At 45.6% G+C, this 14,313-nt stretch overlaps 6 protein-coding genes across 6 annotated transcripts; 2 read left to right on the forward strand and 4 right to left on the reverse strand.

Moving 5' to 3' along the window:
- Window positions 1-155: 155 nt before the first annotated feature.
- Window positions 156-434, reverse strand: BDR25DRAFT_156552 (uncharacterized protein; the record flags this gene model as incomplete). The annotated part of the gene is made up of 1 exon (XM_033683976.1): window positions 156-434. A coding segment is annotated over one exon (279 nt), but the record flags the coding sequence as incomplete, so codon positions are not given.
- A 1,631-nt stretch (window positions 435-2,065) lies between these two features.
- On the reverse strand, window positions 2,066-2,943 carry BDR25DRAFT_312607 (uncharacterized protein; the record flags this gene model as incomplete). Its single annotated transcript, XM_033691308.1, has 2 exons — window positions 2,066-2,121; window positions 2,532-2,943. 2 exons carry the CDS (start codon window positions 2,941-2,943, stop codon window positions 2,066-2,068), a joined length of 468 nt encoding a protein of 155 aa, XP_033549523.1.
- A 2,672-nt stretch (window positions 2,944-5,615) lies between these two features.
- BDR25DRAFT_365813 (geranylgeranyl pyrophosphate synthase) lies at window positions 5,616-6,971 on the forward strand (the record flags this gene model as incomplete). The annotated part of the gene is made up of 3 exons (XM_033696917.1): window positions 5,616-5,879; window positions 6,034-6,603; window positions 6,654-6,971. 3 exons carry the CDS (start codon window positions 5,616-5,618, stop codon window positions 6,969-6,971), a joined length of 1,152 nt encoding a protein of 383 aa, XP_033549524.1.
- Window positions 6,972-7,718: 747 nt separating this feature from the next.
- BDR25DRAFT_365814 (salicylate synthase) lies at window positions 7,719-9,094 on the reverse strand (the record flags this gene model as incomplete). The annotated part of the gene is made up of 1 exon (XM_033696918.1): window positions 7,719-9,094. Exon 1 carries the CDS (start codon window positions 9,063-9,065, stop codon window positions 7,719-7,721), a length of 1,347 nt encoding a protein of 448 aa, XP_033549525.1. The 5' UTR covers window positions 9,066-9,094.
- Window positions 9,095-10,890: 1,796 nt separating this feature from the next.
- BDR25DRAFT_324053 (putative P450 monooxygenase) lies at window positions 10,891-12,656 on the reverse strand (the record flags this gene model as incomplete). The annotated part of the gene is made up of 5 exons (XM_033692139.1): window positions 10,891-11,315; window positions 11,374-11,973; window positions 12,023-12,091; window positions 12,146-12,245; window positions 12,297-12,656. The coding sequence occupies 5 exons, from the start codon at window positions 12,654-12,656 to the stop codon at window positions 10,891-10,893; spliced, it is 1,554 nt and encodes a 517-aa protein (XP_033549526.1).
- Window positions 12,657-13,445: 789 nt separating this feature from the next.
- Window positions 13,446-14,111, forward strand: BDR25DRAFT_219348 (uncharacterized protein; the record flags this gene model as incomplete). The annotated part of the gene is made up of 2 exons (XM_033684961.1): window positions 13,446-13,611; window positions 13,663-14,111. The coding sequence occupies 2 exons, from the start codon at window positions 13,446-13,448 to the stop codon at window positions 14,109-14,111; spliced, it is 615 nt and encodes a 204-aa protein (XP_033549527.1).
- Between the last annotated feature and the right edge of the window lie 202 nt (window positions 14,112-14,313).

Below are 14,313 nucleotides of genomic sequence, written 5' to 3' on the forward strand. Positions count from 1 at the left end.
GAGAAATGAAGCGCATATAGTTTCCCCATACCCCGCAGAATTTACAGCCGTAGAATGAATTCAAAGAGGACTAAAAGAAGGTAAGTAGGTGATTCATCGCTCGGCCGTTTGCAATAACAATCCAATTGATATATAGGCCCTCCTAGCGTCTCAAGCCAATTTCCAAGCAGCGCCACGATGCCAGCACCAAGCAATAAGCATGCAATCTTGAAGACCAGCGAAGTCAAGTTTCTCGTCACCCTCGGGTCGAACAAGAAGTCACGGGCGTGGAATTCAACTAGGCCCGTGTAAATCAAGATGCCGGCCGAAATCGAGTCGGGCCCTCCAGAGACAGCAGTTGCCGTAAAGCTGCCGGGGTTGTATGTTGTCCGAAGACCCAGGGCAATCGAGATCGAGATAGGCGTTGTGAGACTGTAGCCTAGGCAGATAGCATGGATATACAGGGCCCTGCGTTCACTATAGCACATAAGCTGGTATCAATACACTTTCAGCGGCCAGTTCATTCAGGTTCCTGTCAGCAGATTCACCCCAAATTTTAGTATGTTGAATCGCGCATTGTGTTACACATGTCGGCCAATCTACAGCTGCGCGGCATATATATTCATTAGCTATTGGTGGTGGGTGTAGAACCTGGCTTTGTGAGCGGGCAATTCGCAGAATGACGTTCGTCAGGTGGGGCCGTGCGCCAGGTGGTTCGCCACGTTATCGCCACGTTATCGTACGCTACTCGCCCCACAGTTGCTAAGGTGTTCCTACAATACAGTCAAACCCCGCCAAGCCGATCACCCGCCAAGCTAATAACCTTAATATCGCGATAATTTTTTTGTGCCTTAATTATCCCCCTATACAAATTAATTAATACCTTACCCCCTAATATATTAGCTGCAAAACACTAAAATATTGCCTTACTAAAATTAATAAGCAATAGCTTACAGGATTACAAAAGAACAGCGCAGAGCTCTTAGAAGCTAGTATAAGAGTTAAACACCTTAACTATGCTACAAGGACTGTATACAGTGGTTCTTATAGCAGTATAACTATAGAATTAGTTAGTTAACAGTCTCTAAGTTGCTAAGCAGCATGTTTAATAATATTAACTAACCTAATCTCTCTTAGCAGCCTTTATTAGCAGTGCAACATATAACTAGTAATTAGCTAATCCTTAACTTAATACTTTTCTAGTAGTTCTAGTTAATAGAAGCTTGTAGAGCTTATATTACTAGCAACCTGCTTTTTAAGAAAGCACGTAAGATCTAGCTACAGATTAACAAGTATTAACATCTACCTCCTCTAAAGTTTAGCCAGGGCTGGCTATATTAGTTCTAGCAGCGCTTTAATATTAAGTTTTAACAGCGCTACAGTGAGGCTAGATCTGTAGATAATACTGCAGTAAAAGAGGTAATAAAATTAGTTTAAACAATCTGTAGCAAGTATGCTAAAGAGAATATATATAATATAGATAAGATAAGGTTATTTTAGAGAAATATACTAGTAGAAGGGCTATTAACCTAGCCTCTACCTAGAGTTAAAAAGTTAAAGTTAAGGATTACTATAGTATGCTGTACTAACGTAACTAGCTTTTATTAGCTATCTCTATAGCTTATTAGCTATGCTAAGCAGCCTTAACCTCTCTGTAGTATTAATCTCTAAGCGCTTAATATATATTAGCGTGTAAATAAGAAGGCATAGATAAACTTAACACTTATAGCTAAGTAGTTAATATATTTCTATAGTAGTGTTATAGCTTAGCTAATTCTTCTCCTTATAGACAACTTTAAGGCTTACATTTAAGGCCTGCAGCAGGCTCTTTTACTATCCTATATCTGTGTTGCCTTTCTTCTACTAAATACAACAAGCCTATATTAACTTCTTAATTAAGGGATTATCTAGAATCTAAAGACCTACTATAGGAAATACTAGCTTTAATTTATAGTAAAGAAGTATAAGGCTAGCTACAACCCTTTATTAATAATTATGCTTTAAAACACGCTTTAATAGCTGCGCATTGCTTAGATAGACAATATATTAAGCTTAACAATATACAATTGCTTCTGCCGCAGTACAGTTATCCTACCACAGGTACCGCAGCTACCCCTCCAGCCAGAACTAGACCTCTTAGGCCTATACAATTGTACGCAGGAGGCTAGCTAGATATAGGATATAATAAGCCTTAGTAACTTCCTTAATCTAATTAATAAGGACACTAATATTAGGAAGAAAGATTAAATGCTTAAGGATATAGTTATAGAGCATAACAATAGCGTTAATACTAAGAAGGCTTAAGCTAAAGATAAGGGCAAGATTATACCTTTACTTATAACTTGTTAAGTAATTTAGGCTATCTAGTTACTTTTATAATACTAACAACACTAAGAGACAGTAATTAATATAGACATCTGCTAACTTAAGCGCCTAGAGAGGCAATATTAAGCCTACAAGGCTTAACATCAGCGCTAACAAACACTAGATAGTTAGCTTATATAATTAAATTATTGCTAAGACACATCTTGGCAACCCCAGTGAGCTAATACCCTCAGTAAGGCGATTGAATTGACGTGGCTGGATTCCTATCGGCTTGGCGGGGTTTGACAGGTGTTCGAGGCGGCGCTGAGTGCCCGCTGAGCCGGCTGCCTCGCTTGCCGGCCAATCGCCCGCCCCCGGCATCCGTGCACGCTCTCTGCCGGCTGCCGGCTGAGCCCGCCGCGGATTGCCCATGTACCTGCTATATTGAATTGAGAGGTTACGCCTGTCTGCTGCTAATTGGCCTTGTTCCTGTGGAACTTCTTCTTCGCGCTGCTGACGCTGTATTACGCCCTGTATTGTAGCTCCTTGAAGGCCTAGCTGCTCTGTTGCCCGCATGACTGAGCCCTGCAGAAAGGCAATGTGCCGTATCCGTAGGATTTTGAGCAGTTGCCTGCTGGGACTTGGTGGAAAACGTGGCATAAATTTTGACAGGTGTTTCACTTGTATGGACTGGGGTGGATGAGAAGGTACGAGCGATCAACTACTATGTGGCAAAGGATAGAGAGGGAGGGGATAGAAGTACTTCATGAACAGCGAAGGCAGACGGCTTTATATGCTCGTGTACTTCGCTACGTGTCCCTTCCTGATTCAATCTCTTCGGCGCAGCCTGGCTTCTCAGCTGCTAGATCCAGATCCATGCCCACCAGAGGCGAAGCCTCCCCTGCTGGCGAGCTCTGGTTATCCGCGATGGCTGCGCTAGGCGCATGAATTACAGCTCATGGACATGGCTCCACCATCCTTTGAACTGGGTTCGAGAGATACCCAAGCGGAGCAGTTCCCTTTTACGCAGCGAAGGGGCAGCTCAATGCGCCGCTCTGGTTCGCGTCCTTCCTTTGCTACCCTTGGACAAAGCTGCTGCTCGAGCTCAATCTAGTCGAAGGGATTTCAGCCGCACTCTGTGACGTGTGAGACCGCGCTTTCGGGCGCAGCTTGCTAAGACAGTGGCCTGAAATCGGACTTAGGCACAGTAGCAAAGGCTGAATCGTTTCTCTCTACGGTCCGTCTGGGACCACGCCTAGATCCATGATCCCTCACTTAGCAGAGGTGAGGCATTTTCGTGATTGGCGCTTGCGGATGTATTCAGGGGCAGGTCAGGCGCTGCCCCGGTGCGGTTGCGGCGGTGAATGTTAGATCAGGGATGACCGAAAGATAGTGGGCCAACACTATGGTCAGATTAGATCATGCTCATCAGAGGGTTGAGAAAAGGAAGCCAAAGAGGCATAGATGTGATCTCGAACATCGTCGTAACAGACCGAAAGGGTATCGGGAAAAAATCCAAACATGAAGGGGGAGAAGACTCTAGACATGGAAGCGAAGATCCATATGATGTGAGGCCAGCTAGAGATGTATAGTCGTCCAATCCGCACGGAAATCATATAGACAGAATCACAGGCTACCTCGTCAAGTGGATTGAAGAGGTGGGAACCGGAGACGCCGTGCAAAATTTTGGCTGATTAGTGTGAGGTTCTTGATTGGCGGGCGGAGACGAAAGAGAGCAGGCGGGCGGGGCGCGGATTGGCATCGGCTACTTGGCGACGGAAGTGCCAGGGTAGGATGAGAGAAGTTTAAGGAAAAGAGATGAGGAGGAAGCCTGATGGAGGGGCGAGCATTTTATAGATGTCAAAAGCAGCGGGTTGGTGGGGCGAGGAGCGATACCCGATGAGGCTAAGCGCAGGGACTGCGCTAAACCCTAAGAGGGAGTCCCTGGACATAGATTACTAGCTTAAACTTTAGCATTAGTCAGCATAAGTTTAACGCTTACATTTTATAAGGCTTATGCTTATCGCACATTAGTGCCTGCAGGCCAGCAGCACTGACATATGGCCTAGAAATGAAAGATGACAACGTATATAAGATAATCACCACGTAGGAGCCAATAATTGCACTTAATAAGGTATTATAGAAGAAAAAGACGCACCGAGACTAGCAACTCTTGTCTGTGATACAACCTTATTAGCATTCTATGCTGCTCTTTCCTACCTAGCTTTACAACCAACTGTGATACTCGCATGTTAATACGCTTGGTTTCAACTATTTTCAGTCTTCGCTATTGCTTGCTGGTTCATCTTCAAAGCAATCATGACAACATACGCGGCATTAGTGCCCCACGATATTGTCAAACAGTCGGGTACCTTGACTAGATTTCCAACGGCGGTCCATCGTGATCACGCTCTATGCCTGGAAGCAGCACACAAGATTCGAGATGACTTTGTATCCAAGGTTGATGTGGACTTGAATGCTAAGACTATAGGTGAATATCCTGTACTAGGCTCGGTTCACGTGGTTGCATTTACAATACCAGAGTGCTTGCCTGAAAGACTGGCACTCATGACGAGGTTTACCGACTTTACTATAATGAATGACGGTAAGCCTGCAAACATGATTTCAAATATATTGAGTTAACAATTACCAGACTACTATGACGCTGTTGATGTCAAAAGAGTGACTGCATTCAATGCGGAGCTCCAGCGTTCGCTACAAGGTCCCAACAATTCGATTAGCGACGGAACAAACGTAGCGATCAAAACAAAGCAGTTTCAAGCCAGCATTTTAGTCGAGATGATGACTATGGACCGCGACTTAGCTATGGACGTCATGACCACTTATAGTAATGGCCTACAGATAGCAACATCTCCCCCTTCCGGTATCTCTTCTATAGAAGAGTATCTCCCCATTCGGCTGGTGAACTGCGGCCTCGAGTAAGATGATGACAGACCTTTGCTGTGTAACACATGCGGCTAATTTACAATAGTGTGTTTCAAGACATGTCGTGTTTTGGTATAGGGATTCGTCTCACGCAGGCGGAAAAAACAAAGTTGTCCGAGATCGCCAATACCGCGCTGTATACGGCGGCACTCATCAACGACTGCCATAGCTGGCCGAAAGAGCTGAAACATCACCTTGACACACAAGGCTCAGAAATCCCGTTCAATGCGGTCTGCATCTTAATGCGGCAGTATAAATGCTCAGACACCGAAGCTATAGAGAGACTTCGAGAAAAATACGTGGAACTTCAGGAGCAACACTTGTTCCTGGTCAGAAAGCTAGAGCAGAGTGAGGGAGTCATCTCTGACGCTCATCGCAAATACATCATGGCAGCTCAGTATGCGGCTTCAGGTTCAGAATTCTGGAGTATCTTTGCTCCTCGCTACCCAACCAAGGAGGAGTTGAAACAACCAGAGTGTCTGCTGGTGGATGACATCTTCCAATGGAAACATGCGTTGACCAATGGCCATCAGGAAGATCATTCTGCGCTACCTTTCAGCGGGGCCGTTGCAACAAATGGCGTCAAGTTGTCTCAAGTCAATGGAGCTGTAGCTTCAGGAATACCATCAGCTGAAGTGATCGATCACAATGTGAATGGAGTCGATGAATCGACACATGAAAATGGCTACATTGGCAACACAAACATGCCATGCAATGGTACTCAACATCTGTTGAAAACCCCTTCTGATGATGTGAGCATCAGCGCATTCTCCTTCATTGAATGAATTCTGACTCTGTAGATAGGCTGTTAGAGCTCCTTACAACTACATTAATACCCTTCCTTCGAAAAAGATCAGGGAGACCTTCATCGACGCCCTCGACTCTTGGCTAGAAGTCCCAGCCGCATCTTCATCATCCATTAAATCTATTGTTGGCATGCTCCATCATTCATCTCTCATGCTTGACGACATCGAGGACAACTCAATGCTGCGTAGGGGAAATCCTACCGCTCATACTTTGTTTGGCACAGCACAAACAATAAACTCGGCCAACTACATTTTTGTGTGTGCTTTTGAGGAACTCCAGCAGCTTCAGAGCCCAAACACTGTGGAGATCTTTATAGAGGAGTTGAAGAACCTACATTGTGGACAGGCTCTGGACTTGCATTGGAAATATCATTCTCACGTGCCCACTGTCGAAGAGTACATGACGATGGTTGATCATAAGACGGGGGGTCTCTTTCGATTGTGTGTTCGGCTGATGCAAGGTGAATCTAGCAGGAAGAGCGAACATATTGATGCAGACCGATTTGTCACATTACTTGGGCGTTATTTCCAAATTCGCGATGATTACCAAAACCTCATGTCAGACGAAGTGAGACTACATACTCGACTGTGTGGCGAAACACAGCTAACGTGCAACAGTACGCTAGTCAAAAGGGGTTTTGCGAGGACCTGGATGAGGGCAAGATTTCCTTACCGCTCATCCACTGTCTCACCGGCTCTGATCCCGAACAGACTATGATCAAGGGCATATTACAGCACAAAGGCGTTGGAGAGATGTCGATGGGATTGAAAAGGCTGATCTTGGGGAAAATGAGAAAAGGAGGAGCCCTCGACTTTACTTTCTCGCTGCTTCAGGACATGCAAGAGGATATACTCAAAGAGTTGAAGTTGCTCGAAGCTGAATTCGGGTCTGAGAACCCCATCCTCGAATTGGTGCTAAGAAGGCTATGGGTGTAAGGATTTATCCAGCTATAGAAGCTGTTTACTCCCTACTGCCCGCCAGTACTAACACTGTAGGAGATCGATGATAAGCACTTTGTTCAACTTTCTAGTAATACTGCTTTAGCATCCCCAAAGTCTGCCAGACCACTTGCTAGTCTTGGAATATGTACCTATTTAACAATTCTAAATCTGTCTCTAGCCTTGCGGGCACAAGTTATAAGAGGAGCTATGTACTGTAGGCGAAGAGTCCGTGGAGCCATATAATTTATATAGTATTGATGGATGTTAAGCCTAAGGATGATTAGGCAGGCTATTTGTGAGAGCACTGTGTACAGGAAGTATAAGGCACAGAAGAGGGTATAGGACAGTATTGATGGAATCCTTAGGGAGACTCAGGGGTTCGGGAAAAGATATATATATGTCTACTAGAGCACGTGACGGGATGTTATGTGTTTAAGGCTAGGCCGAGGGCACTAGGCTCTAAGTATAGAAGACGCGTGTAGTAGTAAACGCGTGCGTGCGTGCAACTATATAGTTGTAGGCGCGCCCTAAGACAGTCTATCGTGCTGCAAACGCCCCACTGATTATTTCCTTGCGCTATTTCCGCACAGTCGAGCCTGGACAAGACTTGTTCGTGCGATTTGCTTCTCACGTAGTCATGATACACGAGTCATCAGTTGTTGGCCCCATGCATAGATCACGTCGAAGTGTATACCAGAGAGCTGCCGACCAGCGATTTGAAGGCTTTGCACGTCGCTTACACTACCGTGCTTCTTCTCTGATCGACATCACGAAGGGAGCAACGCTTCGCAGCTTCTCACACGTTTCTGTAAGCTCCCGATCCGGGGTCGACAAGGCTATGATTCCTGCTCCTGCTTGCAGCCAGCTACGTTCAGAATCTTGAAAGACCGAGCGAAGGACCAATGATGCCTCGACTGATTTGGATCCCTCAAAAAGCAGAACAGCTCCCGAGTAGAGTTCGCGGGGGCGAGTCTCTAGGCGATGGATGGCCTCAATGGCCTTCATTTTAGGAATACCGGTAGCCGTAATTGCTGGGAATAATACGTGAAAAGCGTCCCATACGCCCTTAGACGGGCAGAGAGTTCCAGTGACTGTGGAAGCTAAGTGCTGCACCTTTCCACGTTGCTTCACAGACATGAGATCGGCCACGGCCACAGTGCCATCTGCACAAAACTGATTCATTTCCCGCATTGCTTCCTGGACTGAGATAATGTGCTCCATGACCTCCTTAGGGTCATTGAGGAGATCATTCTGTAGCCGCGATCGCTCCTTTTCGGTGCCTACATTTGCCCTAGTTCCGGCAAGTGGCTCAGTGGTGACTTTGCCATCCTGAAAAGACATGACAAGCTCAGGACTGAATCCAGTAGCGCTGAAGCCGTGATGGTCAACCAGAAATGCGCGTCTAGGCGTGTTGGCGCGTCGTCCGCATACCAGAGTTCCGACCATGTCGACCTTGTACAATAGATCTATAGCCCGAGAGGCAATGACTTTTTGATACAAGCCTCTGCCGATCTCGCTTAGTACTTGCTGCACGACATCCCGATACGGCTCTCCATTTGTTGACTCGTCTGGCCGGCCGTACTTATAGAATATGGGAACAGAATGGGAGAGTGCTGTTTTGATGACTTGCAAATCTTTTTCTGTCCAATTACGGAGCGAGACCGCGCCCTTCTGAACACGGACTTGCAACCGCGGGACAAAAAGACTGACCAATGGCCAGGAGCCCGGCTCAAACTTGACACCATTGATGTAAGCAGAGTAGTTGAAGCCGATCTGGCCGAATATCATTCCCCCGTCCTGGGCATAGCGACAAGTGAAGGCCGCAATAACCTTCTTAATATCTCCAGTTATTTTAGTAGAGGAGCGAGCGGCGTCCGTCTCGATTGTTGCCGTTTCGCCATGCGGATCGATAGTGAAAAATGCTTTGCTGTCCACACCGACGTGCCATATCGATTCGCGTTCGTAAGCGTACACAGCTTGTCCCGCATGTGCGACCAGGATCTTAGCCACGGCCTCGAGACATGCATCTGGTGATATGTTTAAAGGGATGGTGCAGCTATCATCGGGAGACACTGCCATAGTGCACATCGACGTTTGTTATGAAGGAAAGCCTGCGGTCTTCTCGCGGATCTGTATATATATAAAGGGAGCAAGGACAGTAAGCATTACTCGTAATACTTACCTCAGTTGTAAGTGTTCCGATCACGTGAATAAGACCGCAAGGCAAGAAGCCCACTCGGGTTGGGACATGCCGGCGAGTTAGTATCACGGGAACTGTTCCGAGCTAACAAGAACCGCAGAAATAAGAGTAGCGCAGTGTTACGGTCAGGCCAAGAAAGTCGGACTCGCGAGTGCTGCGATTACGTGACATTGAGCAAGCTGAGAAAACTGATCAACTGAGCGCATTGATCGGGATGATCAAGACAGATCTCATAATTGTATAGAGACAAGAAGATGGCATTGGTTTTTTCCGTGTACAACTCATTGTTCTACTTCAGTGATTGGAATTCACATCAGAGCTCTGTCTCACACTTCGTGATATACCAGACCTCATCGAACCAACGTTGGTTACCTGACCTCACGTAATATCTTCCATCGTAGGCCAATAACATAACACGAGGGGAAAGGACCATTGCGGGCGTTCCTTCCACTTTTGCGGATTATGTAGTATGATCTCTTGGTCCCTTATAATCTCTAGGGGAAGTAGAGAGGGGATACTAAGTACATAGTATTGTTAGAGGAACAAACTAGATTAACGTATTCTTAGTGTTCCCTACAGCGTGGCCAACAGTACGTAGTACGTTACGTTTGAGCTTTTTTCTGCCAGTAACTTCTCAATTTGGTAGTACTTTTGTACGTAAGCAGTGAATTGATTAGCAAGTACGTAACGTAACAGTAACTTCTCAAAATCCTTATACTTTTGTACTTTTCGCGAGAAGTTTCGTCGGTCCGGGTCAAAATTGTTCCGGGAGAAGCTTTTTAGCCTAGATGAAGTCCCCTCCTCCTCCTTATCGCCCTGTCTCTAGCTTGTTGGGACGACTCTGATAAGCAGGAGGATTAGGATGAGGCTGTACGCCTGCTGCGATAGAGGAATTAAGACATCTAGCTCATTGTAACAATTAATAAGATAGGCAATAGGTTGGCAAATAGGCAGGTATAAGATGAGGAGCTTTTCTAGGGCAAAAGTTAACTATTTTTATAATTGTTACTCTAAAACGCGACCTCAAACAAAGCTCCCAACGCGATGGCCAATGGGGTCTGAAAACAGGAGGGAAATCTCCCAAAATATGACCTCTCTGACCCGTACTACGGGACGTACTTGGCAATTCACTGTACAAAAGTTACGTCTCACATTTTAACTACTTTTGTACTCCTCACGTGATTACTACGTTCACGTAGTTACGTTACGTACTACGGACTGTTGGCCACGCTGGTTCCCTAAGCTACAGGAAGGTTTTATTAGGGAAGGAAGGAAAGGAAGGCAGAGACTGTATCTATGAAGTCAGACATATGGGAGAATCTACTGCGTAGGTGCAACCTGATAGTGAGTCAGGAAAGCAAGATTCGTGTGAGGCTTGCGAGTTCCAACCCTTGCAAAAGAGCAGAAATTCCACTGCCGTGAATCATCACCTTATTCATTTACATGCATGAACAGGCGCATGAACGGGAAAGAAACTTGTTGCAGGCGGTCTACACTGTTAGCTGTATTCATCTTATGGCTCTAGATTAAATTCCAATGACAACACAGTTTTCGCACTTAACGTCTTAGGAAGCCATATATCAGAAATTGCTTCTCCTTGAAATCATAGGAACCATTCTCGGCCTTTCTCATGGTTCGCACTCCCGCTTTGCTCAATATAGCATGAAAATGTAGGTTACTCAGGAAGTTATACCCTAAAGCTCTAGCTATCTATCATATCGCAATTTCTTCCTTGCGACGTTTGACACTTATTTTCACAGAAAAGTCAAAATTGCAGGTAAACCCATAATCGAATCCCATTGGCGTCTGGCCTTCTTCCAACTTCAACTCATATTTCAGCAAGATGACAGTTAACGCAATTTTGATTTCGTTCGCTGCAAAAAAGCGGCCAGGGCAGGCGTAAATGCCGTAGCCGAATGCGATCTGTTCAGGCGACGTCGTTACAAGTTGGGCCAGATCCTGTTTCTTAGGATCTTCGCGCATTCGAAGGAAACGATATCCATCCCATTTTTCCGGAGACGTAGGATGCACTTTGGAGTCCCACATCTTGCTTGAGTCAACTAGTATGCTTTGGCCCTTGGGAATCACGGTACCATCGGATAGAACTACACGCTCAGTGGCTATCCGGCCCATTGATGCTAAGCAATCGCTTGTTAGTGTACTCTAATATAGTAGCAAAGATGCTTGGTTCCTTACCCATGGACAACGGTTTCAAACGCTGACTCTCTTTGATACAGCTATCAAGAAGTTTCATTTTACCCAATGATGTCGTTTTTAACCCCTCATCCTCGTTTAGAACCGAAATTATCTCTTTTCGTAGTGGCTCGATGATCTGAGGATGCATCACGATATCCGCCAGCGTTTGGGACAGCAGATCTGTTGTTGTATGGACGGCCACTGTGGAAAGAGATAATTGGACAATTTGGGGATCAAAAGATGACGCATTTGCCGCATCTTCGAACCAAGAAATTGCGTCGTTGAATTTTGGTGCCTGTTCTCCTGTGGCTTTTGCCTTAAGTCTCATACGCTCTTGAATAACGGGTTGAATCGCTTCTCGGGCTTTTTGCATAGAAGCACGACTCTTTCGGCATTTACTAAGGAATAAGTTCGCAATCGGCCGTAGCCAAGGAGACCATAATCGAAGGTCTTGCGCAGCTACAAATGCCATTACTGCATACTCTCTGGTAACTTGCAGCCAATTTTCGTCGCGGCAGAGCTCAGTGCCGAGGAAAACTCGTGAGGAAAGGCGAGCGATCAGCTTAAGAATGGTGCCTTGGACAGGCAATTCGTGCCATTCTATATGTGTTAGCTATGTCAAGGAGTTTAGAACACATCACGTGTATACCTGTACCTTCACCAAGCAAATCTGCTAGGGCTAATGAAGTCTCCTCAGCAAGGGGCGCAGTGACCTTAGCTGGGCATCGTATTAGCGATACAATTGTTATAGTCTCCCATATGAAGTACCTACCCAATTGTCTGGTGAGATCCTTATTAATTACAGTCTTGACGAGCTGGTTGTTGTTATCGTCACGGAAGACTTCAAAGCCCGGTAGACGACCATGCATCATCTTTAATCATGTTAGAAACAGTAATTGCGTTGAAAAAATGAATTTGCATACCCGTTCAACCTGCTGGCGCAAGTGAAATCTTTTATCGTTTCGGATCTCATTTGCCATACTTCCCGGCAACACTATGACCGTTCCAGTATCGCTATAAACCGAAACAGGTTTGTTAGGGTTTTTTTCAAACCAGTCATGTAGCATCTGCCTAGCATTGCTTATGAATACCGTCTTCACACGTTCGTCGGAGAACTCGAAGAAACCTTTCCCATTCAATAGCGGCGGCACGTTTGACGAAACGCGCAAGTAGAATGTGACCAGAACCACCACCAAAAAGGCCGCCACGTAAGGAAGAGGCTTAGGCTGCAGGATTGAGACGGCGTTCCACTGCTCTTTAAGTCTCGATACTATGTGATTCATAGTAATCCCGTAGTTCGCAGTAGTGCGTGATGATCCAACAGCCGTAGGGATGGAATTCACACTCTCTTTGTGTGAAGGGGTAATCTGAGAGCTGAAGAGTTGTGAAATCTTGAGAGATGTAACCAATATGAGGTCGTGTATTCGGAATTGCTGCGATGTCTATGTGGAAATGCATTATAACACCTGCTTGGGCCTGGTTTGAAGAGGCGTGGCGCTTACATCGGGTCCCACGACTTATTAGATTCAGCCAAAGTCAATTTGGAGTTAGTGATGACGTCGCTCAATCTTACAATTTACTTTTGCGCTTACCGGTAAGGACCATATTATTAATTACCCTTTATCAAGTCATTACATTATCAGTTAATCGCTGACATATAAAGCTGTAAGCAATAAGACTTGGAGACAAATCTAAAGTCTTTTTCAAGCGAGGGGCGGAGGGGCGGAGGGGCGTAAACAACTGGATACTAATCAAATCCAATAACTAATTCAAGCCAGCGCTGCGTACTCACATACTGTGGATAGCGGATCAACTGCAGGCTAGCAGTTACTACATGCATGGATTGGTGACCACTCTCTTCACCATTGTACCTGCACTTGTCATATTCACAACGTCACACGAGAGTCTATTGCATCGCATTACCTTCACCATTTTGCTAATTTGGGTTTGTCTTGGACATTAAAGTCAACTTTTCGGGCAACAATCTTAAAAGAACCTGCCAAGAATCAAGGAGTTGTGCTGTCCATTTTTGGCCCCTGATCTCCTTCCACAGCGGCATCATATATCAAACGATGACACTTCACCAGGAAATCGCGTCCTGGTTAGCACCGAAGAAGCGTAAAATATGCCCAGTGCCAAAACTTGAATGCTCTGCACCGAGTCATCGCTTACTACAATTTCCTCAACTCAACCCTAAACCATGTATTCTTGTTTTCCTTCGGCACTGTGGATGTCCATGTACGTTGTCCTAACAAACACACTTAAAGTATACTAACTCGGCAATTTTAGTTGCTGAGAAAGCGTGTATCGATGTTTGCAACCTAGACGCTGTGCTTAAGGGGACCATCAAAGTTATATTAGTATCCCATTCATCCAAGGAGGCAACAAATCGATGGTTGCAAGCAGTTCAGCAAAGTGGCCGGTTGTCTGCCAATTTTGAGAATCAAGAGCTAGCAGCCTCCATTCTTATCGACGAGGAACTGGAACTATACGCCGCCTGGGGCCTTGGAGTTGCGAAAACGGAACATGTGTTGAATCTAGCCACAGTGTACGCAGCAGTATCACTGGGCTGGAGAGAGGGACTTTGGGATCGTTCGACTGAAAGTGGATCTCGGTGGCAGACCGCAGGGGCATACGGGATTGATAGATTTGGAATTATCAAATGGGTACATATTCCAAGACTAGCAAGTGATCTAGCAGACTTTGAGGATGCTAAGGCAGTATTACTAGAAAGTTGAACAAAGTGCTTATCATCGATCTCCTACAGTGTTAGTACTGGCGGGCAGTAGGGAGTAAACAGCTTCTATAGCCAGTGTGTCCAACCGTTAGTACACCTAATAGTACAGTACTGCAGTACACCGATTTTGGTCACGTACGTACGTACAGGGCATCTACTCAGTATACTGTACTATACATGAGGCTGCTGTACTAACCGTTTAC

This window comes from Lindgomyces ingoldianus (genome assembly GCF_010093535.1).
Source record: "Lindgomyces ingoldianus strain ATCC 200398 unplaced genomic scaffold BDR25scaffold_10, whole genome shotgun sequence".
Lineage (NCBI taxonomy): Eukaryota > Fungi > Ascomycota > Dothideomycetes > Pleosporales > Lindgomycetaceae > Lindgomyces > Lindgomyces ingoldianus.